This window comes from Akebia trifoliata, chromosome 2 (assembly GCF_017979445.1).
Source record: "Akebia trifoliata isolate Shusen 1 chromosome 2, ASM1797944v1, whole genome shotgun sequence".
NCBI classification, from domain to species: Eukaryota; Viridiplantae; Streptophyta; class Magnoliopsida; order Ranunculales; family Lardizabalaceae; genus Akebia; species Akebia trifoliata.
In genome coordinates, this window is record NC_141376.1 from 9,206,968 (window position 1) to 9,230,951 (window position 23,984).

The following is a 23,984-nucleotide window of genomic DNA, read 5'->3' on the forward strand; positions in this document are numbered from 1 at the left end:
CAGCCACAATGTATCTAAACCCTGGATCTTGATTTCTCCACTATCCTCTAAATTCATCCAGAGTGCCGATGTGCCATCCACTATCTAGCACTCTATGGGATCGTCTAGAGGTAATTACTTCTCCAAAAACTGATGGAGATGAGAAACCTCAGGTTGTAGGGCAGACCATAACACTATACTACTAAAGAGAGAACAGTGTATGAAACTATACTTTCTCCATGTTGCAATTAGAGATTCCAATACTACATACAATTGAGGATGAATACATGCCCATACTAATATGACCCAGACCCCGCGAAAGAAAGAGGGCTCGAGACATGAATACAATAAAACCATTAAGGAATAATATGCCCAGATATTAATTGCAATAACAATCATATATAGGAGTAGGAGTTTTATCATTCATGAAACAAGCCAGACAGAAAAACTCAATATTATCTATAGCACAAACATGAGAAGCAATAAGATAATCCTGCTTACCCGCACCCAGTCAGCTGGTGTTCATGGACCGAGCCGGTAATTGCCATCACCCATGAAGTGACCATCCATATAGAGAGCTGCATTCTGGTGATGAAGCCCATCCATCACCACAAATTGCATGTCTTCCGAAGGCTTCCAATGTCGTTTCCTTTGGTTTATGAACCAATTATTTATTTGTTTCTGATCTAAACCAGTTGATGTTGCCAAAGCCACTTTTTCTGTCTCCTGTTTTATTGATCATGCAGGGAATAATGATAATATTCAGGAGAAAAGAAATATCATTTGCATGCTCAAGTAGTTTTATCATGAATAATCCCACAAGTGAAAGTTTGCCAACTTGTTAAGTTGGTTAAAGTCTGTCAGTGTTGATACCATGACTTGGGTTCAAAACCCGCCTCACACCTACAAGTTACTAATCACTAACTTGCTTTACTAATAAAGGTAAAAAAAAACAAAGAATAGGATTTACTTACCGACGGATATGGCCATTTGTAGTGCAATTCCCACCAATTGAGAAGCTTCTGCCTGGCATCCTTGGGCAACTTCCCTTTCTTCTTTTTCTTGGAAAGCTCTTGCTTAAGGCTGCTTAAGTAACCACTGTACTTTTTCAATAGGTGGTTCTTAAGATCTCTGTCTTCAGAACGCGGATCGATTTCAGGTAATTCCATTTCTCCCCCACTGTTTTCTTGATCATCTTCTGAGGAACCGAACCCCTCACTCTTTCCCTCTACACGGTCGATTTAATATCATTAAAAAGATAATATAAAAAAAACAGATAAAACTGTTGCAGTAGCCAAGCAATGTTGTCCTAAACTTTAAAGAATGTAGTAAGAAAGCTTTAAATTCAAAACCCCCATTCCTGACATGAATATTGCTGTTTTCTTGGATTTGTCTGTTTCCAGTCTGTTAGTAATACATCACACAAATTAATTAACAGATGACGTATCATATTTGACAAGAGTGCAAACATATATGGAAAAAGATCATAGGAAAACTTTTATCATCAATGATCAAACTTCTTTAGGAATAATGTATATTGAGGTTTGATCAACAAGATGAGATTGACCGTCTAATGGGAGGAGATCACGTAGACGATATGACATGCATATATGTATAGACATTCTTAATTATGACTTAGTTACAAGGGAGACCAAGCCACACAAGATGGAAGTGAAAAGTTTTCAGATGATGAAAAGCTCCTAAATCAATGAGGGGGGCTCGTACTAGTCAGCAATAATAGTTTAAGAATCTGAAGTACAGATTTAGTAAAAAAACCAAATGTCATCTGTGTTGCACAATGTGAAAAAAGCCCAAATTTGACGTCTTGGGCCGTCAAATTTCATAAAATTCAACAGACCAAGAGGTCGAATTGGCGTCGAATTTTTCATTGTCAAAATTATTTTTTTCGACGGACCAAAATTGTCAAATTAATGAAGGATGAGAGAAATTCAATAACTCTAAGCCGACAAATCTGGGAACATCAAGAATTTCGACAGTCTTAAACCGTAAAAATTCAGTTTCTAAAATCCGTGGGCCTTGGCCATCAATTTTTTATGTCGAATTTTCCAGTTTTCACGTAGTGTTGTAACCGTGACAAAGCAAGCCCCGAGAATCTTTAAGTCAGATACTGACTGTTATGAACTGAGACCCGGTTCACCAGCATTCCAAACACTCAAAACACTAACTCACTACATCTTGATCGATCTCCTGGTGAAGCCCACTCCAAATGCTGGAGACAACTGCCAATTGCGTGAACTACTCCTACCAGATTCAAGTCCAATTAATAGGAGTAACCAGAACCAAAACCCATATGGAAGGCTCATTAGAACATATTTGTGAATTTAATTTTCTTAAGCCTCTCAGTCCCTCTCCCTTTATTTATGGTAGAACCTCAACCCAAAAACCCAAAACCCAGTAGGAGTGGGTTTCTCCATGACATATGGGTAAGCGATGTTGATTGGTCACCCAACAACCAATCCAGTTCCCTATTTTTAGCCTATGCATCCTGTGTGATGGAGATCCCAATCGATAACCATGGCCCTTTGAAGGATGAACCCTAACATCTTGAGTTGCAAAAGTCTGCTGGATTCCACATGTCCCAACCTAGTTGCTTTAAATTATTATATTATTACTACTTAATTTAACAAAATAATCCTTACGTAATGAAAGCAAATTATAAGACACAAAGTGAGTTAATTATAAGACAAATGTCCCAACCTAGTTGCATACATGTACCCAAAAGAGTATTACATCTGGAATCCATTGACTTGTCAAGTCTAAGTGTACTCAAAAATATGATAATCAAGCATTCATATTCTAAAAAGTGTGCAAAAGAGTAAATGCTCAACTGGTGATGACTAGAAGATGACAGAAAAAAATAAAAAAAAGCAACACTTCATCAATGATGAACCTTGTGTTTTCAAGAAAAACTAAAGTTTATGGAGTGATTGAAAATGACTATGAGAAGGAAAGCATAGAGACGTAATATAAGGTCCCTTTAGTTGCTTCTCTAATCAAGCATTCATATTCTAAAAAGCATGCAAAGAGAACCAAATGATTAATTGGTAGCAAAAGATCAAATTTCCTTGTATTCTCGTTAGTTTTTTTGATAGAAAGGGTGGGGTCCCTACAACCCCAGCTTACGGATAAAAAATAAAAAAACCTCTTCATCAATGATGGCTTGCATTGAGACGTTATTGAATTTCTCGAGTAAATACATTGTAATTTCACATTTCAGTTAGACTTGAATATATAAAATTTTGTTCGCTGAACCCAATCAAAAAATTCAGCGAACCTTAACGTTTGGGTTCGCAAATATGGCAGTACAAGGTTTGTTATATCCATGAACCCAAAACAAACTGTACACCAATTGGTTTGACTCATATTTATTTGCGGTTTTGCATGGTAGGAATGGATTTGGTAACTTAGAGTAGAACAGGTATGACACAATATAATTCACCACTATAGCCTCATTAACATGCATATGCATAGTTGTAAAAGATAACAAAGAGTACACAAGAAGATGATACATTACTTGCTATCATGTAACGTTTTGAAACATTTGAACCATGCTATAAGGGCTTGTTTAAGGACATAGATAGCATGGTTGAGATAACAAGCATCTTGTGAACATCTAGGATCAATGCACCCAAGTGACTGACCCATCTAGGAAAATACATTCTCTACATTTATTTGTGATGAAGTGGCTGGTTTGACAACCGGACTGAAGGTCTCGAAAAAATCGTTCTCTTTAAATTGGGTTTCTAACCTTTTCCTACAAGGTGAGCATTTTAGCAATCAAAGAATCCACTGAGGAGAAGTTCCATTTTGTGAATTCATTTTACAACCAAAAACATTCAATGTGGTGAACATGCAATGAGAGCTAACTAGGAGAAAGAAAGGAACATGTGATAGGACAAGAAATAAGAAGATGATAAGTGTGAAATAGTTCCACAAGTTGATGGCAAGACTTGGACTGAGTGAGGATGGTATGACTACTAGTATAATGTGATCAACTAATATCAAAACATCAATGGTGAACGAGCATGTGGGTATTATGTGGTTGTACAAGTGATCCAGCAAGACATGATCATGAGTGATGCTATGAAGCTAATGTACTATGGATCCTTTAAGGGACATCTGCGTTGTTGGATCTGAAGGCGGTGAGAAGTCCTTATTCAAGGAAGGTACATTGGTCAAGGAGCTTTCATTGGATGGTTCCAGAATAGTAGATCAGGTAATGAGCCTAACAAGTAGAGGCTCATGGAGAAGTCCATCCCATGCAATCACTATTCCATTCTTACGTCCGAATGGCTACTCTATGTGATAACTTCTATGAATATCTACGTCATAGACATCAGTATAAGGAGGAAAATGTCGTGGAATGGGATCCAAGAAGCATATTTTATTATTTAATAATGAAGATGGGGAGGCAATACAAGAAAATGGAAAAATATTTCCATAAAAACTGAGGTATCAAGAAATATACACTAGGTGAAATTTGATTTCTTAACTAAAATTAGATTGTAGGATTAAGAATCTGAAGAGTGGTAGTTGGTAGACAATCGATGATGTAGACTTCGAAGGAGAAGATTTCTACCAAAAATCTTGATGGCATTATATGCAATGAAACATTACAATGAGGCAGGTTTCATTGATGTGATGATGTTTCCATTTAGGTCTCCCATTATGGGTTTATGTGTGAAGATAAGAAATTTGTTTAAGAATTCAACATTTATCAAGAAGATGAAGGAAAGTTGTTCCAGAAAATTCTTCAATTCCATCACACCAAAAAGAAACATTTTCATTTCAAATCATTCGGTATACTGGATTAAACCTCCCTTGGGGTGGCTCAAACTCAATGTGGATGGTGCCTCCAAATCAAATCCAGATCTATCAGCAGGAGGTGCTATTCTTCAAAACGAAAATGGATATTTTTTGAAGGCTGGTTGCTGGTTTTTCAGGAATGGCACAAATAATGCAGCTGAAATTAGAGCGCTGGCCAAAACACTTAAAATATTTAATCTGAGGCAGCAGATTACCTTGGCACCTCGATAGTGGAAGGTGGAAATATTATCAGCTTTGTCAAGATGTAACTTGAGACTTCAGCACACAAGAAGAGAGGGGAATATGGTGGCAGACACTTTGGCAAACTTTTCCCTAGAATGTCAGTTATCTTGAATTTTCAATGCCGGGTCAGTTTACCTGGTTTGGCTAGAAAAACATTGTCGAGTGACAAACTTGAACTCCCAATGGTTAGAGTTGTAAACTAATCTGGGAATTACCAGTGTAATATTTTAAATTAATATATCCCTCTTTGCTTGCTTAGCAGAAATGTAGGTAACAAGGAAATTTTTTTAACACTCTCTCAAGGGATTAAACCAAGGACAATAGCAAAAAATCATCAATAGGTATAACAAAATAGTGAAAATCAGAAACTGAAAGAACTGGAGATGGGACTCCAAATATTACAGTACCTTTTACTCAATGGCTCAACACATCCTTATCTTTAAATAAAAAGGAACACAACTACTTTTTTTTCCTACCTGACAGCTACCACAAATTGAGCTGGGATGATTATTAGATTCTTAGCATGTGAATGTTAATTTTTTTAGTTTGTCAAAATAGTCATAGAAGGATTGCCTAATCGTGGTTCCGTTGTATGGAAATGGCATTTACATTGATGGAGCTAAATGAAAGGCGTGCTTATCTATGTTGTGATTGAGGTGTAACCATCTAGTACATGTCCATGGTATCCTACCTATCATATACTCCTTGATTAAAAGACCAGTGGGTGATAATGTAAATATGCAATCGAAATCTTTAGTAAGATGACTAACAGAGAGGATTTTCGAATGTGAAGATCCGATAAATCAATATGCAGATCAATTGAATAAAAATTTACATTTAAGGGCACGAAACATATACGAGTGAGAGGCAATGTTTTTTTTTAATTACCCATAATCACTTTGACGTTAAAAAATATATTTCAAGAGATGGGAATTTCCCTGCGTTATTTGTCATGGGAAGTAGCTCTAGTATCTAGGTACAACTAAGGATCAATAGGGTTTATAACTGTCATGGTAGCAAATGCCTTTGGTAGGCATGATTAATACCTTTCCTCTAATCTAACAATGAACATTCCTTCTCAATCATAATTGAAAATTTGTCAAATGTGAGGAACATGTTGAGGCTAATTCATAGAATATAGTGGACCTTGACCTGTATGAGACATATCTTGGAGTCATTAGGCTGTCTTGATTTATTGTATTGATCGTGGCTCCAAATATTATTCCTTTTCTCCGATCATAATGTTGATAGCTGTTTCCATTATGTTGCCCAATGAAGGCTATCTCAATGAGGATGCCTTGGCTTCATGGAGTTGAGACATAACTCTTGACTCAAAAAATTGGGCACAAGTACAATATGCATTAGAATTAGTGCTTTACCAGGCATGGGAGTGACGAAGTCTTATAGTACCGACCAAGACCTTAGAACACCAAATAAAAACAATCCACATAAAGGAAATACCATTCTATAGGTCGAGAGCACCACATAAATTATTGAATTAATTAGATATCTACTTTGAGATGAATACATTTCCATGTATGCATTCTTGAATTTTGTGGTGGCATTGTAATTATATGGTCTTTGACGACCAAGCAAAAAAATTTCAATTCCCAACCTGACTTCTCAAGGCGTTATCAATCTATTTGACTGGATTAGAGCTTTCTGATTTAATGTTGAATTAGTTATGGTCAAACTATTTGGTCTGTGCTATCTCACAATGGAGATTTTCCAAGTTTTTTTTGTTTTTGTTTTGGTTTTGGCAGGCTTTGAATGTAAGTAACATATGAGGGGAAGGAGTGTTTCCATCAACAAACCTATTCACTATTTTCTCTTTAAGAACAAGTATAGATTGGCTCTTCCACAATAGGGAGTTGTGAGGATTGAACCTCAAAGAGACCATCTGATAAAAAAAAAAGTGAAAGAGCCATGTTGTAGAAGCTATGCTTACAATTAAAATGGTGAAGGAAAACTCCATCTCAAAGTACCATCATCAATTTCTCACAAAAAAGCAAGGCACTCTGACAAAATGAAAAGAATTTAAAAAAAAAAAAAAAGGAAGAGTAAAAAAGAGCTCACAAAAATCTAGGTTTGGTTCCATATGTTGCAATCTAGCCTCAGTAAAATTTGTTTGATTACCAACTTGGAAAATACTATACTCGAATGACATTGGAGGTTATCCATCAAATGAACCATTGAGATAGGACAATATTCCTAGGGATTCCCAAATGAAACGGCTCTCTGGGAAACATGTATTGATCCCGACAAAACGAATGTTTATCTGACCATCATAGCCATAATTTTAATGTTTTGAATCAACACCGTTTGAGGTTAGAAAAGTTCTTAAGACTTTGTAAAAGCAAAGCTTTACATGTAAATAACTATTCTTTAGGGAAAGCTCCTAATAGAATAAATAATACAAGAGTTCAAAATGGTTAATGTTAAGAAAAGAGCCTTATTGAATTTAGAGATAACAAATGAACCCTATATAGAGTTTAAATATCGAATTCCAAGAACCAAAAAATAAATAAATAATTCTACTTAACTTAGAATATTCATGGTTTAGAAATACTAATTGTGTCAAACCAGATTAGAAAATATTACTTATTGATACTAGTGGCCCTACTAAATATCTTATCTAAAATCTAAAAACAGCCTTCCATGTTGGTGATGAGATACAGCCTAATGATTAGGGAATCTAATGGATCATATTATATAGATCATATGCTCTATTACCACCAAACACCATCTTACCCACAACCAAATAAATTTCTAAACTTTTTGACAATTCAATAAAGAAGGGACATCAAGAGAATTTAATATGCCAATAGCCAGGTAATCAGGTGAGCCAAACTTGGCAAGATTGTTGGTAGGCATCAATCACTAATTAAAATATACAAATAAATCTAAGCACTTTGATAGAAAAAGTTGAACATCATCATTCCCCATCAATATACATCAATCATTTGCAATGTCTACCCAAAACTAAACATAAAGATGAAATTTAAAATTGAAAGATCATCCATATTTATTTATAATAGTTTTTTATCTACTAGAAATGATTACAGATTATAATTAAAAACTCTCTTACGGTAAGTAAACAGAATTCCACAATCCTTGATCTGATCAAAGCAACAATACTATAATGAAATTCACAGAATTAAAAAAGAAAAAAAAATCATTTTATAAAATGTCATAAATGTCTTGTTTTGGCAATAGGAGTCTACTATTCAAACCAAGAAAGTTAATCTACACTGAAAAAATCAAAATCAAATCCAACTTTTTCTTCCAAACCGAAGCTTTCAACTTTAGGGAGCGGCGTAGGCAATTTGTATTAAAAGGGAGTAGTCCCAAGTAGTATAGCAATGCTCCTAGATCTATTTACCACATTAGAACAGCAATCTCTCTCTCTCTCTCTCTCTCTCTCTCTCTCTCTCTCAGGTGAAAAACAAAGTCCCCCCCCCCCCAGGATTTTCCTATATATATTTATGCGTTAAAAAATAATGGAAACAAAACTGACACGATGGTCGGACCGATTTGAACAGCATCCGAGGTTCTACATAGATTAACAAATTAAACTAAAAAAAGACCCAACACGGGGAATGACGACAAAGATGATGATGTCTTCCTTCCCACGAGGTGTGCCCATAGTTAGCGAGTGCAGATTTATGATATAGAGAGAGAGAGAGAGAGAGGTAGGAGAAGTGGTTGGAAGTTGGAACCCTACTGTGAGAGAGAGAGGGAATTTCCCCAATCAGTCATCACGAGACTATGGTAAAGATTTGATTCATTTTCTTCTTAAAAATAAAATCTCTCATTCTCTTTTAAATCTAAAAGAAAGAAAATGGATAAAACGCTCTAACCAAGAAAATAATGATGAAAATAAACATTGATAATCTCTGATCGATTTCTATCTGAGTGCTGACACATAAAAACTCTCTCTCTCTCTCTCTCTCTCTCTCTCTCACCACATTTTTTTTCGCTACACCCAAATTATTCCGACTTATGCGTTTTTAGTTAATCACTCGGTCAACGATTTCCTCGTTAGAAACGAGAAAAGTAATGGAAGATTTAAAGATCTACGGATTGATCCATGGGTTCAATTAACCGTATCTTATTTATATAAAAAAAATTTAAAAAAAAATCAATAAAAACATGGATAAGCAAACCCATCTCTCTGCAACATAGATTTTACAACTCAAACCAGGTCCAGTTCCATCTCTCTCTCATCTTGCATCATTTAACGAGTATGTGTGAGTGTGAGAGTGAGAGTGATACCTGTAAAGATCCGTAGGGGTCCATTACTAAGAGTTTTAAGCTGAGCTTCAACACGCCGCATGAACTCCATCGCCTCTTGTAAAGGCCTTGTTAACTCCTCTCGATATTTCACCAACATATCGTAGTAAGCTTCCTAAAAATTAACTTAAAGAATTAAAAAACTATAAAAAAATGAAAATACCCTAGAGATAATGAGCAAAATTGAAGGGAAAAAAACACATAATTCAGTATTCCAGTTTTAAAAAGCCTTCATTAGTACTACAATCACCATGAATTTATCAAGTTCTGGGTCTTTTGAGGGATCATCTCCGCAAGTCACCGAAGATTTCTGTCGCGTCTCGAACTCCCGCCTAACATCTGTGAGCCTATTCACTACTTCTGCTGGTGCTCCCACCTGTGTCAACAACAAGTCAACAACAACAAAATAAAGAAAATGAGAGAGAGGGGGAGAGAGACCAAGTCTTTGAGTTATACCTTTTGGCAATCCATATAAGCTTCCAAAAGGTTAGAGTAGCGAGGGTGAGCGATGATCTTAGCCTTAATGGCTTCAACTTCGTTTGAGCTTCCATTCCCTCCTTGTTGATGTTGTTGTTGATGATCATGATCATGGTGATGCACTGTTTGATGTTCACCTCTCAATAAAGAATAATGAAATTCTTGAACTTGATGAGAAGAACTAGCTTCAGTCTTCACAATCGGAGGTGCTTCAGAGAGAAAAGACTCTCCAGATTGAAGATGAAAGGTATTGATTGGTAGATGTGGTGGTGGTTGTTGTTGATGGTTATTAACGTTAGACCCACCGTTGTTGCTTCTCCCATAAACAGAAGTAGAAGAAGAATTGGGTGCAACAGCAGGCGCAGCATATAAGAAACTCCCCCATGTAGATGTATTCTCACTTAGTTGAGAATAGTCCTCCATTTCTCAACAACTGAAAACCTAAAACCCTAAATTCAATTGAGAAAAAAAAATTCTATAAAACCCTAAAAGAAAGAGATAGAGAGAAACACTGGTACTGATATGCTGCCTTTGAGTTTCAGGTAGATGGGTTTGCAGAAGAAGTGATGATAATTAGAGATGAATTTGATCTAATAAAGGAAGAGAATTGGACGGGTAAAGATGAGATTTCAAAGGGTGACTTATGGTAATCAAGATGGGTTGTGTTGCATTGAAACTTCAGCATTGTAAAAGAAGAAGAAGAAGAATATCAGGTGTTTATCTGAGATTTGTAGATCTTAATTATTTGGGAGAAGAAGCTTCAGTTGGTCCGCCAAGGTTCATCGGCCATGGCTCCATCTTCAAGTGGATGACAAAACGCTCCTTCAAGTAGAGAAAAAGCACAGAACCTACATAAATAGATTTTCGAGATAAGGCTATTGGTCCTCCCTCTCTCTCTTTCAAGTTTCAAGGATGCTTTTAAAAGTTTCACCGGTTTTGTTGGATATTATATTCAGGGGTTGATTACGTTTTATACCTCCGCAACTGTTGATGAATATGTGAGAGATACCAAACTACGTTTTCAAATTGATGACATACCGTACTGTTCGTAGTCTTCTATTTAGTATTCCTTTCTACTTAATATCTATTATCTTTATCTTTAACTAGAGGGTGCCACGTGGAAACGCACAGAAGGACTTACATGTAATTTGAAATGTTGATTAAAGAGTTATTTAAGATTAGATAGTAAAAACAATACTTTAGAAATTTTAGAAAAACAAAGCAAAGTGATTACAATTTCGTTGGTTGGAAAAAAAAAATGGATTTTCTTTTTATCAAAATGACTGATTATATTAAATTTATTAGGCTTCTCTCTAACTTAGGCCGGAGGGGCGGAGTCAGGATTTTGCCCATGTGGGGCCAACCAAGAGTAAAAAAATATTTGTGGGGACAACTAAGAATAAAAGAAAAAATAGTTGTAGGGACAACCAAAAGTGAAAAAAAAATTTATGTGACTAATAATGACTGATTTTTTTATTTGTCACTAAAATCTACCGCAATAACTCACTAATCCATAGACTTTGAAAATTCTTGTGTTGGCAAGTACCCCCACAACCCCTAATGTAAATCCACACCTACCTATACTGCTATCTCAGAGTTGTAGATCATTTGTCTTGGGATACGTAAAATCATAAATCTTTTTCTTTTATATCCCAAGGTAAATGATCTACTATTCTGTGATAGGAGCGTCAGATTATCACGATTCTAAATTTAAATATAAAATTGACGGAATTTATGATCACTCAAATTTTGATGTCAAATCACTTTTTTTTTTTTAATAAGTGAGCAAATTGTATATATAACAGAAAGAATGTACAAAAGGAAAGGAAATAAGCTCTTTAAGTTAAAAGTCTAAGCAAAGGGAGATTCTTATGCAAACATATATGTATTAAAAAAACTTATTTGTAATTTAAAATATTAAGTAAATAATTTTTAAAGATTACATAATAAAATATAAATTTTTGTAATTTTTAAAACAAACGAATGTAACTGCAAGGTAATGGATTGCAATTTTCTTGATTTTTGACAAAAATGACCTTTGATTATATCAAATTTAAATGAAAGATGGGGGTATTTGTGGGATCTAAATTTTGGTGTCAAACCACTTCTACTCCACTTTCCCACACCATAATGATAAAGATAATATAATGAGAGTAGGTGAAGTAGAAGTGGTTCAACACCAAAATTTGAATGGTAATAAATGCCATCAATTTTATACTTAAATTTAATATAATAAGGGTCATTTTTGTATATAAAAAAAATTGTGCTCACCTTAATTAATTTTCAAAATTATGAAAGTACCTATTTTACTATCTAATCTTAAAAATTTTCTTTTATCAATACATACAAGTCCTTTTGTACATGTGTGTACGCACGTGCCACCCTCAAGTTTTTAATAAAGAGAGGTAGGGGTGCAACTTGATCCGATTCAAATCAAGAATCGAACTAAACCGATAGCTTTGGGGTGGTTTGAAACAAATTGCGGTTTAGTTCCGGATTACAAAAATGGAGAATCGAGCCCTTATGCAATAAATATATATATATATATACTTATTATAAATTATTTTAGGAATTAGGACATAGATTAATGATCTTTTATGGATAAGCTAATGATTTTTTATGAATAGATTAATGATTTATTTTATGAAATTTTATATTTATTTTTTCACTAAAAAATGTTACTTATAATTTATAGAATATTGGCAACACATAGAACCGAACCGAATCATACCGACTTTAGTTTGGGTTGGGTTGGGTTGGTTTAGTTCCAATGGAATTTGATTTGATTCTGGTTTTTAATTAGTGGAATCAACCTAGTCAATTTAGTTCCAATTTGACCTCAAACCGAACCAAGTTGCACCCCTAAAGAGAGAGTGTGCATTGTTCATTACCTCTACATTTAAGATTGTCATATACACTATTTTCGATTCATGATTAAGGCTCTCCATTGGGATCCGAAGGCAATGTATCCCTGGGAAAATTGTACTAATCCCAATAAGGCAAGTGTTAATCTTTATAAAATCTATACTTTTTATATTATCTAAACCGTCTATTAATGGACAACTTCAACTGTGGATCAAATTTAGAAAAGTCATTATATTTACTATTATAATAAGAAAATGCGAGTAGAAGTGTTCGAGGCCAACATTTGGATCTCACAAATGCCTCCTCTTTTACATTTAAATTTAGAATAATGATTTTCTGACGCCCCCATCACATTTAAATTTAGAATAAAAGAGGATGGTATGTGCTAACATTTGTCATAATTCTTTTTCTTGTGTATCCCGAGGCAAATGATTTACGATTCAGTGATGGATGCATGAGGGTTGTATGTCAGAAGGGGGCATCAGATTATCACAACTATTAAATTTAATATAATCAAGGTGATTTTGGTCAAAAGTAAAAAAAAAAAATTGCAATCCCATGATTTGTGTGATCCCGTCAATTAATTTTTAAAATTACAAAATATCTCTTTTATTATGTAATCATTAAAAATCCCTTTAATTAATATTATAAAATACAAATAAGCCTTTATTTTACATATGGGTTTGCACAAACCATCTTCTTCTTATCATAATAAAAGAAGGGTGATCTAACACCATTGACACAAATCCACATTAATAATCTTTTAAAATAACAAGACTGCTTTTACATGCTACTTCTGTTTTTAAGAGTGCATACACCCATTTAAATTAGAATAACTTTACATCCTAACATAGCAAAACACCCTTAAAAGAGTTTATAACAAGAGATTTAGAAGTCTTCCATATCCCCTTATTTAGGAAATGTGAATGTTCTAATGTGTTTTAATACACACTTTTATTTTTCACTCGCAAGCATTCTACTAGTAGACATTGATAAAATAAATTAAATATGAAATCATCCTCATTCCTTTGGAATAAAAATATTTCATGTTCAACTTCCGATGACAAGATCAACACTAGTTTTCAACATAATTTTATATGATTCTTCGAATTCTCTTACATAATCTTCTAAATCAAATTGTAATTTAAATGACTTCGATGAATAAATTGAAGATTGAGCACCATGCATCTTGGTAAAAAATTCAAAGGTATTTGATAATAATAAATAAATAAAAACCATTCATCAAATAGGGGCTGTCAACGGCTGAATTTGGGTTGGGCTTGGACAATTCCTAATCCGATCCTAACTTAATTTAGACCAATCCCAAACCCTCATCAATCCTAAATTTTCCGCACCCAAATTCCACGACATGCTTGGGTTTGATTTGAGTTATTTTTGGACTCGATAAAAACTTAAAATCCATGAATAATTTAAAATAGTTTGATGTTAAACATCAAAATAGGTATACAATCTTGAAAATTTGTTGGAGGTGTGATGGTAAGCTTGTTGTTTCATGGTATACTTTAGTTATTTATTGTTTTATCTAACCATCTACAATATGATAATGGATCCAGAACCAAGTTGGGTATTGTTATCAGACCCTAACTCAAATTTTAGTTGATAGGTTTATATCAACGGTCCAAATTGACAACCCTAATTCATATTGTTACCATAAAAGTCGAAGCAGTTGACACAATCGAGTTTTTAAGGAAAAAAAAAAGGTCCTTTTTGCAATAAGTTGAAGATCAGACATATTTTTGCTAATGCCACACAAATTCATAGGTAAATCATCAAATAATTATACCCAATTGGTGAGGCGTTAGCAAAAGTTGATGTGGCAATAGAAGTTCTGTTTTGATAATCCTCGTTATTGGTTGAGCTGAGGAATGTACTAAATATTATCCTTTATGTTACAAAAAGTGTATAAATGCATTTATTTAGTCGATAATATAAAAAAATACACCTGGCAGTACTAAGTGCCAGAATATAAAATTAAAATAAATATCCCCTGTTGGAGGAAAAACACGTGGAATAATCATGAAGAGACGTGCAATTTCCGGCACCACTAAATTAATTATTGTAAAAGACTAGCGTTTGAGGCTCTCTATCAATCAATGTTTAAAGAGACAATATAATATGCTAGTTTCCTAGAGATCATCAATGGATTTCTAGAGATTGGTCTAGGTGTATTAAAAAATAATTTTTAACGTCAAATATTGTTTGAAGCCGTTCATTAAGCAGATTGTTGGAATAAAAGGAAAATAGACAAATTTTCTAAAGATCAGGAACTTGATTATATTTCTGGAGATACATTTTATTGGGAATCCCAAGGAGAATGATGGATACTATACTCGTATTAAAATATCTGTTAGTCTTCTTCCATCTTATCAGTTGATTTGATGAAAAACTCACTTTGTTTGAGGTTGCAGTTTTAATGATTCTGACAATTCAACAAATTAAAATTAGAGAAAGAAATATGGTTGCACTTATGGACGTTTCAAAAAGAGTCTAGTAAAATCAGATCAATGTGAAAGAATGAACAGCCCTAACTAGGCCTTCCGAGAATTTTCATATAGAAAATGTTGAACTTACATCATTACACAATTTATGATTCTCTACATACTGCCACGTCAGTACATTGTTGAATGCAATTTCAAAGGGTGTTAGTTGAGAATGACTCTTTTCATATATGTAGAACTTTACATTTTACACCATTATATGGAGAGAATCCCTCTTATGTTCCTAAGATTTCTTGTCTTCGTTCATTTTAAAATTAGCTATTTAAAATAATACTTACTAAATGAGAAGAAGTTGATCAATTTCCAAAATCAATTGAGTAGGTTTCCTCGTCTATAGGAGATGACTCTCTCTCTCTCTCTCTATCTCTTTCTTTTCCTTTTTTATTTATTTTATTTATTTTTATTTTTTTATTTATATTGTGGGTATCTCCACCCTTTGGGTGGGATTAATCCCGTTGTCACACGCGCCACTCCTCGAGAAGTTCTATGTACAACAAATTGAGTCGATAGTCACTCAACCCCTGAAAAGTGACTCCAATAAATTCATAGATTTGTGGGGTTTCGAACACTTGATCTACTCTTCTTGAGGAGTTGATCAAGGTTCACCTCACCACTAGGCCAACTCCTTGGGGTTGACTCTATCTCTTTTCAATTCAACACAAAAAATAGAGATTGATTTATACAATGGGCCGTCAGTGTTTGTGGGTGTGGTTTTTTTTTTTTAAATACTTCAATCATGATATAGTTCTGATAACATCTTTATGAGTTTTTGCATTTGATCCTTGAACCATGTTAAGTCGATGGAGGAAAAGAAAATGGACTTCTTGAGATTCTCCATCAACATGATGGATGGGATTTGAGGAAAAAAAGCAGATTTCTTAGGAATCAATTTTGATCTTTTACGGATTAACACATATTTTTCTAGGAATCCATTTTTCATGGGAATGCCTAATATCCCAAGTCACGTTGACGGCTAGCTAAACTCATAGGTTGAGGCCAGCATTTTCAAAAGAAATGTGGTGGTGTTTTTTATGATGAGATGATTTTGTAGTAAGGCTATCCTGACTAATTTCGTAATGGTCGTTAGGCCAATAGATTGCCCCTTTGGCAATCCAACACTAGAGCCCAATTGAATTTATGAAATAAATCATATATTCAGAAAAAATAAAAATAAGAACTTTTGTTTATCCTGATGAAGATATTGAAGATAGATGGTCACCACAGTGATGAGCAGTCACGATACTTCCCTTATTAATTGGGTAAGGGAAGTATTGTTTTTCATGATTTTAAAGTACGAGTCATTGTTTACTTCTATATAAACTTAAGACTGCATGTGGCGTGTATCACATACAATGAATAAGTCATATCACGAAAATCTGTCAACTAGAATCATTAATCTCTCTGGTTCTTTTGCAAATCAGATTTTTCATTTTTAAACAAGTAAATGGTTAGATAAGATAAAACATAATGATTTACAATAAGTCAGCAGCATACACCTCTCTGGCCTTATGGGCCATTCCACCCGACGGCACACGTACAAAATTAAATAGTCACTTTTTGGATATATAGAGTTTCGAAGACATGACCTGGAAGTAAATTCAGTCAATCTTACCAACTCAGCTAATCCTCGACGATATGTTAGTGGTATACACCTTGCAATTACAAATTTGATTTCTTTATAAAGACGGAGCAACTTTAACCTATGACGAATCTCTCCCATCCGACCCCATATAAATTGGTCTCTTATGTAGTGCTTATATTCTTGACATGATATGAAATTTGGAATGTTATATACCACATCTATATCTATACCATTTTTTGTGACAAATGAATGAGATCTCCCAGTTGTTGCACCATCTAAATGGATAAGGCATCACACACAATCGCCTTCAAGAATATTTTCAAACTTTTTCTAGGCTGAAGCATGGAAAAACAAACATTGGATGCTCAACAAAAAAATAAAAATTAATGTACATGGGATCAAATAAAATCACGATCTTAAAGGTTGCAAGTATTTGGTTTTGAATCATCGATCTCAACACTTGAACATCAATCATTGAGATTGAAAATTTTAATGATCGATATTGCAAAAAATTTGAATCACCAATCTCAAGGATTTAAATTGACATTTTATTGGGACGAGGGTATTAAGAAAGAAATGTTTTACTAACAAGGTATTAATCTGCCACTCAAAAGTCAGGGTCATTTAGGAAGAAGTCCCTAATTATCCTCCTTTTTTTCTTCTTTTTAAGACAGGAATTTGTAATTCAACTAGGGGTGGCAACCTTAACATAACTCGAAAATGACACAAATTTAGTGGGTTGGGTCAAGTCTAATTGGTGTTTGGATCATGATAATGTCGACCCATCTAACACGATTATTAAATGAGTCGGGTATGAGTTAAAGAGATCAACTTGCTTACCACATTTTTATACCTTTAGTAATTCGGCCATTAAATCATGAAGCATAAGAGGTATCTCAAATATCAATAATTATTTATAGGTTATTTAGATTATCGATTTTTTGCTAGAATTTCATAGAACTTTTCCATAATATATTTTTTTAAAATTTTTATAAAATATAAAGGGTGTTTTAGATATTTTTCAAATAATTATCCATTTTCTTTTTTTCTCGCCCCTTTAATTAGTTGTGATACATTTTTGTTAGTGAAATTTACTTTTTTTTATGATAATTTATGTTGGTAGATATTGGATTGTGATCGTGAGATTTTATTTTTAGTAATGTTATTTTATTTTTAACGGTGGAAATGGAACTTATTTTTTCCAATTAAGATTAGAATTTTATTAAACATGTTTCAAGGGTCGGGTTAGATTACTTATTCAATAAATGTGTCGGGTTTGGATTTAAATTTTTGACACGATTATTAAATGGGCCAGATTTGGATTTGATAAATTTTCATTATACCTTTACCTCAACACGATCCGACCCCACTCATTGCCATCTCTAAGTTCAACCATGATAATAATCTCTTGAAAAAAAAAATTTACTCATAGAAAAATCAATTTGGGATCTCACAAAATCTTGAATCGAGTATTGAGGCATCCCCAATTTACAAAATTACCCTCATTAGGTATCATTAGGATAGGTCATCCGGAATTCTTTGAAACCCCAAATTAACTTTTTGGTGAGCAAAAAAATTTGTAAGTGATATTTTCTCATGCAATCAAATAATAAATTTAAAGTTACAGAATGGGTTTGCCTTAGTCCATGCATGAAATCTGGTAAAGGGATATGCCCACGGAAAGCATGTAAAATATTTGCTTTTTATTAATACCACTCTCTTGTTAGGAAAAATAATAATAATGAAACCGGCTGTTTGTCTTAGCTATACTTTTTTGCTTGTTAAACCCGTGAATCATGAACTTCTGGCCGCGCACCAATACTAAAAATCCATTTGATGGTGAATTATTTGTCTTGTATTTGACCTTTTCTTTCATAAATAGTTACAGTGCTTTTATTTCTCAAATCTTCCCTCTAACCCTGATAAAAAATTACTATTTAAAAACTCAAATCCAATAATTAAAATCATCAACCAATATTTTATTTATTTATGGATAAACTTGCTTTTAATGAGTTTAGTAACTCGATGCTAATGGGATTTGAACTCAGTTATCTGGTATCATCACCCGAAGACTTTACTAAACAAATGTCTTTGTATAGATCACATCAAATCAGTTGTTGATCAAATGCGCATGGGATAATTTGGAGAAAAAATAATGTGGCCCAACTTTTTCTTGAGGTGGGGTCTTGGGATATTAATTAAAAAACTTGCGTTGGAGTGACCTTAGTAGGAAACACACGAGGAGGGATACTTTGATATGGTGGTACGCGTATATCTGTAAATACATTTTACTCATATCTCAAGAAAATGCATTTACGGACATGCACACACCACCATGTCAAGATGTCTTCCATTGAAATCACTCCAGCATCACAAATTGAGAAGAGAGAGAGAGAGAGTTGTTATTTTCATCTCAACTTTTACTTATGGCATTCAATTTAAAAAAATAAATAAAAAATTAAATCAATGATCGAGAATATGTAAAGGTTATATACTAATAGAAATTCTCTCTTTTTCTCTTAATTTTTATTTGTTAAATTTAAGATTTTATCTAAATCTAATCTTAATTGTAAACAAGGGTTGAAATTGTTTGAACAAGTGTTATAATGTTTTGTAACATAGAAATTGTAATTTGAGCCAAATCTTTCGTAAGGTTCAAAGAGTGTTTTAATCTTTAGTTAGGGGTGATAAATAATTTATGAAATTATGATGTAATAAGTAAAACTTGGGAACTTGTGGTGACAATAGCAGTTTTCTAATAAAATGTTAAAAAAGGAAGTGAGAGAGAGAGAGTATAACAGTAAAGAATATTTTTCAACGGTAAACAGTGGAAAAGGCTCCAATCTATGTCTGTTATCGTCAGTCTCTGTACGCAAACCCTCACTCACGTGGAGAGAGAGAGAGAGATGATGAAGTTGGCTGGAACAGTAAGATTCAATAATAGAAGGTGTTGGGGGCCTGGGAACGAGGAGGAGCTGGCGGCGATGGCCACATATTAAAGAGCATGGGACCCACCGCCCTAAATACCCCGAGACTCCCGCGCTCTTCCTCCGTGGGTCCCACGTTCCTTCACATATTACTCTCTTCACTTTCTATCTCTTTCACTTACCTTTTTACGAAAGAAAAAAGAAAAATTAAGAGAGAGAGAGAGATTGGACGTTTCTACACGACAGTTTCCCACGAGTCTGACCCTTTCTCCCACACTACTCTTTCTCCGACTGAGGATCGCTTCTTCCCCATGCACCCTCCCCACAAAGATAAATGCCCTTCGCTCAATTAGGTTGGATTAATTTGTATTTATTAAATAACTTTTATATATATATATAACACTTAGAAATCTATTAGAGAATAGTATGATAATATGACTTGCGAGGAGGCAATTCAAATGATTTTATGGCGTGGACAAGTTCAGAAACCTAGATCTAGACACTTTGGGATGCCAATTCCCTCATGATACACTTTTTTATGGGGAATTACAATACCCTGAGACATACAGATGTATGATACCCCAACTTATTATGTCATAGAGTCATTTGAGTATGTTACTTGACTAGTCATATCATCACTACTCATTAGAAAATATAAAAATAAAATAAAAAAATAATGCTAAGAGTTGTGTTAGAGTGACATTAAAATTGGAGTCGTGATAATCTGACTCTCTCACGTGGCATACTCAAAATACTCTCCTAACGTGATATGTGCTAGAATCATAGATTTTTGCCTCGGGATTCACTTATACACATCCTCATAAATATGTGCAGTTGTGTATCCCAAGACAAAATATCTATTGTTTTAGTACATACCGCATCAAGAGAATATTTCGAGCATGCCACGAGGGGGAATCAAAAAATCATTATTCTTAATATTGACATTAATTCACACATTGTTGATGTGGAGATGCGTACACAACCATATATGCTTTCTCACATATCTAGTTGAAAAGCACCTAAGATTTGGTAGACATTTCCATGTCAACAATGTTTAATCCGATGATAATTTTAAAAATTGTGTTGGAGTGGCCTCAAGATTGTACATCATATCGCACAACCTAACATAAAAATATGTAGGAACCGTAGATGGATTTTGATTTGTTTCTTGATGAAAGTATCTATCATTCCTACACACTTTCACGTCGTGATATGCGATATGAGGCACAACCTTGAGGTCACTTTAGCATTATTCCAATTTTAATGTCATTACAGCATTTTCTTCATGCTAAAAGTGACTTTCTAATACACTGATGTTGGACATTGACATGAAGGTGTGCACAGAATCATGGATGCTTTCCCTTGAGATATGAATGAAAAGCATTCATAGTTTTATGAATATCACAATGTCTACTCAATGCCAAATGCAGTGTCCTGTGCAATCACTCTTGCATTGTTTAAAAGAAAAGGTAAAATTTTAAACTCCATGCATCGATGGAAACAATTCAAAAGAGTTAAAGGTTCTATCAGAACCTTTCTATTTTCTTCAAAACTTCAAAAGACTTAAACTTCCTTTATGAGAAATCTACTAAAAATAATTTTCAATAATTATAATTTTTAGATTTCAAGAATCATTCCTGAGAATTAAACCATTAATTTTGAAAAAATCGACATTTCTTTGTAAAGTATCAGTTCAGAGTGAACCAAGCCATGTTTTAAAAAAGTTCAATCGAACCTAGTTGATTTTAAGACGTTGCTTTAAAGTTTAATCTTCTATTGGGCTTAGACCCAAAGATCAGTTAGTTTGACACATTGAAAAACAGCTTTGAGGTTGTGAGTTCAAATCCAGCTTATCAATTAAAAATAGAAAAGAAAGAAATTTAATACATATTTACTATATTTGAAAGAAGAAAATAGAATGGTCCACCATCGCTAATTCTTGATAGTCCAACCTACCAAAAACCATCACATGGGACAATCACGGAGCTCACTCAATTAGGGACGGCAATTTTGCCCCACCCCGTCCTTATTAGGTGGGTTTTCACACATTTAAAAGGTTTTGGGGCGATTTTAGTATTAAATATGAAAAATCGAGTCAGAATTGATTTTTGATTAAAAAATTTAGGGTTCTACATTCCATTATCTAGTTATTGATTAAGAAAATCTCAAAAAAAATTATTGCAAAATTGGAGATTTTCCAACTTGATGAAAAAAGAGGAAAAAAAAAAATTCATTCGTTAACGGGCGAAGTGGGGCAGAGTGGGGTCATGTTTTAGAAATACTATTAGGGGGCAGGGATGGGTTAATACATTTAGACCCAAGTCAAAGTTGGGGCAGGTACGGAATGAAACGCTTATATAATCGGGGTTGGGGCTAGATTAAGCTAAACCTGGCCCAAACCAGCCCCATTGCCAACCCTTCCCACAATATCTTATGCAATCATACACTCCTGGAGGACTTTCACACCAAAATTCAACCTCATTTCTAAATGCCCCGCCAATGAAGAAAAATGGAACCCCCAGGGTTTTAGTAAGTTCCAGGGTCTGCCAAGTTCTAGGTTTTGGGTTTGGGCTGTCGATTGGTACCCATTTAATTGGAATGAATTGGAGTCAAAACTGAAAATCCCAATTTTGAACACTTTTGTTTTTTCGTTTTCAATATCCAATTTGATAAAAATTGAAATCAATTTGATTCTACCGGATGAGTATTTGAAATAGTTTTTTTATTTGTAGCTAAGCAAGAAAAAAGGATAAATTAATGAAGAACATTTGGAGGGCATATCCTACAATACAATTTTGGACTCCAGAGGTCTGAAATCCCAAATAAGAAATTTTAGAAAATATGATAGTCCCGATTCTAAGTAACTTATAAATCAAACTGGAACCTACCCATTGTTACCCCTATTGCGGGTACATTATATCACTATGAACCTTGTAGTACTTAATCATACACCTTCTGTGTAATTAGAATACATAAAAATATATAATATAATAAAATTTAAATCATTTTTTATGCAAGTAAAGAGTACATATTTAATTGATTTAGGGTGCATCCCTTACTCTATTTACAAATTTGGATTCCAAAACATGAACTTAGATTAAAGCAGGAAAACTGCTGAAGAAAAATATCTTGAAAATTGAAATTATCCTACTAAAATCTATCATGAAATAAAAGATAATAATCAAATTAAGATAATTATGTTCGACATAAAATATTCATCTTTTCAATCAAAATTTAGTTTCAATTGGATTAAATCAATACGATATTGATGAAAATCACATAAAAAGTAAAAATAATAGATTGTATATTTTATCCTATTAGCATAGTTGGGAATAATGATAGTGGGAAAGTATAAGGGATAAAAGAGAGAAAAAGCAATTATATCCTCTCTTTATTACAACTAACAAGATTTTGATCCATTCGTTAATGATTTAGTGTACTTCCACATGAATATCATCTTGGACGATTTAATCTTTAGTGTGTTGTTCCCATCAAGATGATCAATATGGTAAAAGATTAGTCCGTATCAAAAGGCAAAGCTTATTTGGATTAATTACTTAATAATTTTTTTTTAATTTCTTTCAGACATTTATTATAATATTAAGTGTTTCTAATTTTCTAAGAAATTAAAGAATTAAGAGCTCATTGTATGGTTGGATAGTTCAATGTTACCTTTGGCTACCTAACTCTTTTTTAGTATTATTGTTATTTTTATGATATACGCTGTTTCGGGTGTTTTGTTTGGTGTAGAATATACGTGTAGGGAGGTTACCAAGTATTTTCCAAAATTATTAAATTGATTATAATATTAGTAAAAAAATTTATTTTTCTTATTTTTGCTTAGAAAGCAAACAATTAAGAGTTCATTGTATGAATGGATTGTTCAACATTACTTTTTGCTCTATAAGTGTATAACCTAAGTCTTCCTTTCTACAATATATATGTATGTATTTTAATGTATGATCTTTGGGTATTTATTTTAGTAGATTTTAAATTATAATTTATGTAGAGAAAATAAACAAAACAAATGAATGATTGAGAATAAGTAAAAATATGATGCCAATAGAAGTTCTCTCATTTTTTTCTTTGCTAGATTTTGTTTTTGTTGGGTATAAGATTTTATATAAACCTAATAATTATTGTGAATGACTACTAAAATTGTTTGAATAAGTATTATAATATTGAGATTTTAATTTGAGCAAAACCTTTCTAATGCAAAACCTTTCTAATGCTTGAAGAGTGGGTTTTAATCTTTGATTTGGGTGCGATAAA

At 33.5% G+C, this 23,984-nt stretch overlaps 1 protein-coding gene across 1 annotated transcript; it reads right to left on the bottom strand.

Moving 5' to 3' along the window:
* Positions 1–220: 220 nt before the first annotated feature.
* On the bottom strand, positions 221–10,738 carry KNAT1 (homeobox knotted-like protein). The gene is made up of 5 exons (XM_086428313.1): positions 9,799–10,738; positions 9,593–9,718; positions 9,325–9,457; positions 954–1,207; positions 221–705 (listed from the first exon to the last, which is right to left on the bottom strand). Exons 1-5 carry the CDS (start codon positions 10,240–10,242, stop codon positions 502–504), a joined length of 1,161 nt encoding a protein of 386 aa, XP_086284439.1. The 5' UTR covers positions 10,243–10,738; the 3' UTR covers positions 221–501.
* Between the last annotated feature and the right edge of the window lie 13,246 nt (positions 10,739–23,984).

What these genes read in the sequence shown, in the direction of transcription:
- KNAT1 (XM_086428313.1), bottom strand. Translation starts at nt 10,242, where the DNA reads ATGGAGGACTATTCTCAACTAAGTGAGAATACATCTACATGGGGGAGT. An exon ending in CTTATATGGATTGCCAAAAG is followed by an intron (nt 9,719 to 9,798) that starts GTATAACTCAAA and finishes TTGTTGACACAG; the next exon opens with GTGGGAGCACCAGCAGAAGT. An exon ending in CAGAACTTGATAAATTCATG is followed by an intron (nt 9,458 to 9,592) that starts GTGATTGTAGTA and finishes GTTAATTTTTAG; the next exon opens with GAAGCTTACTACGATATGTT.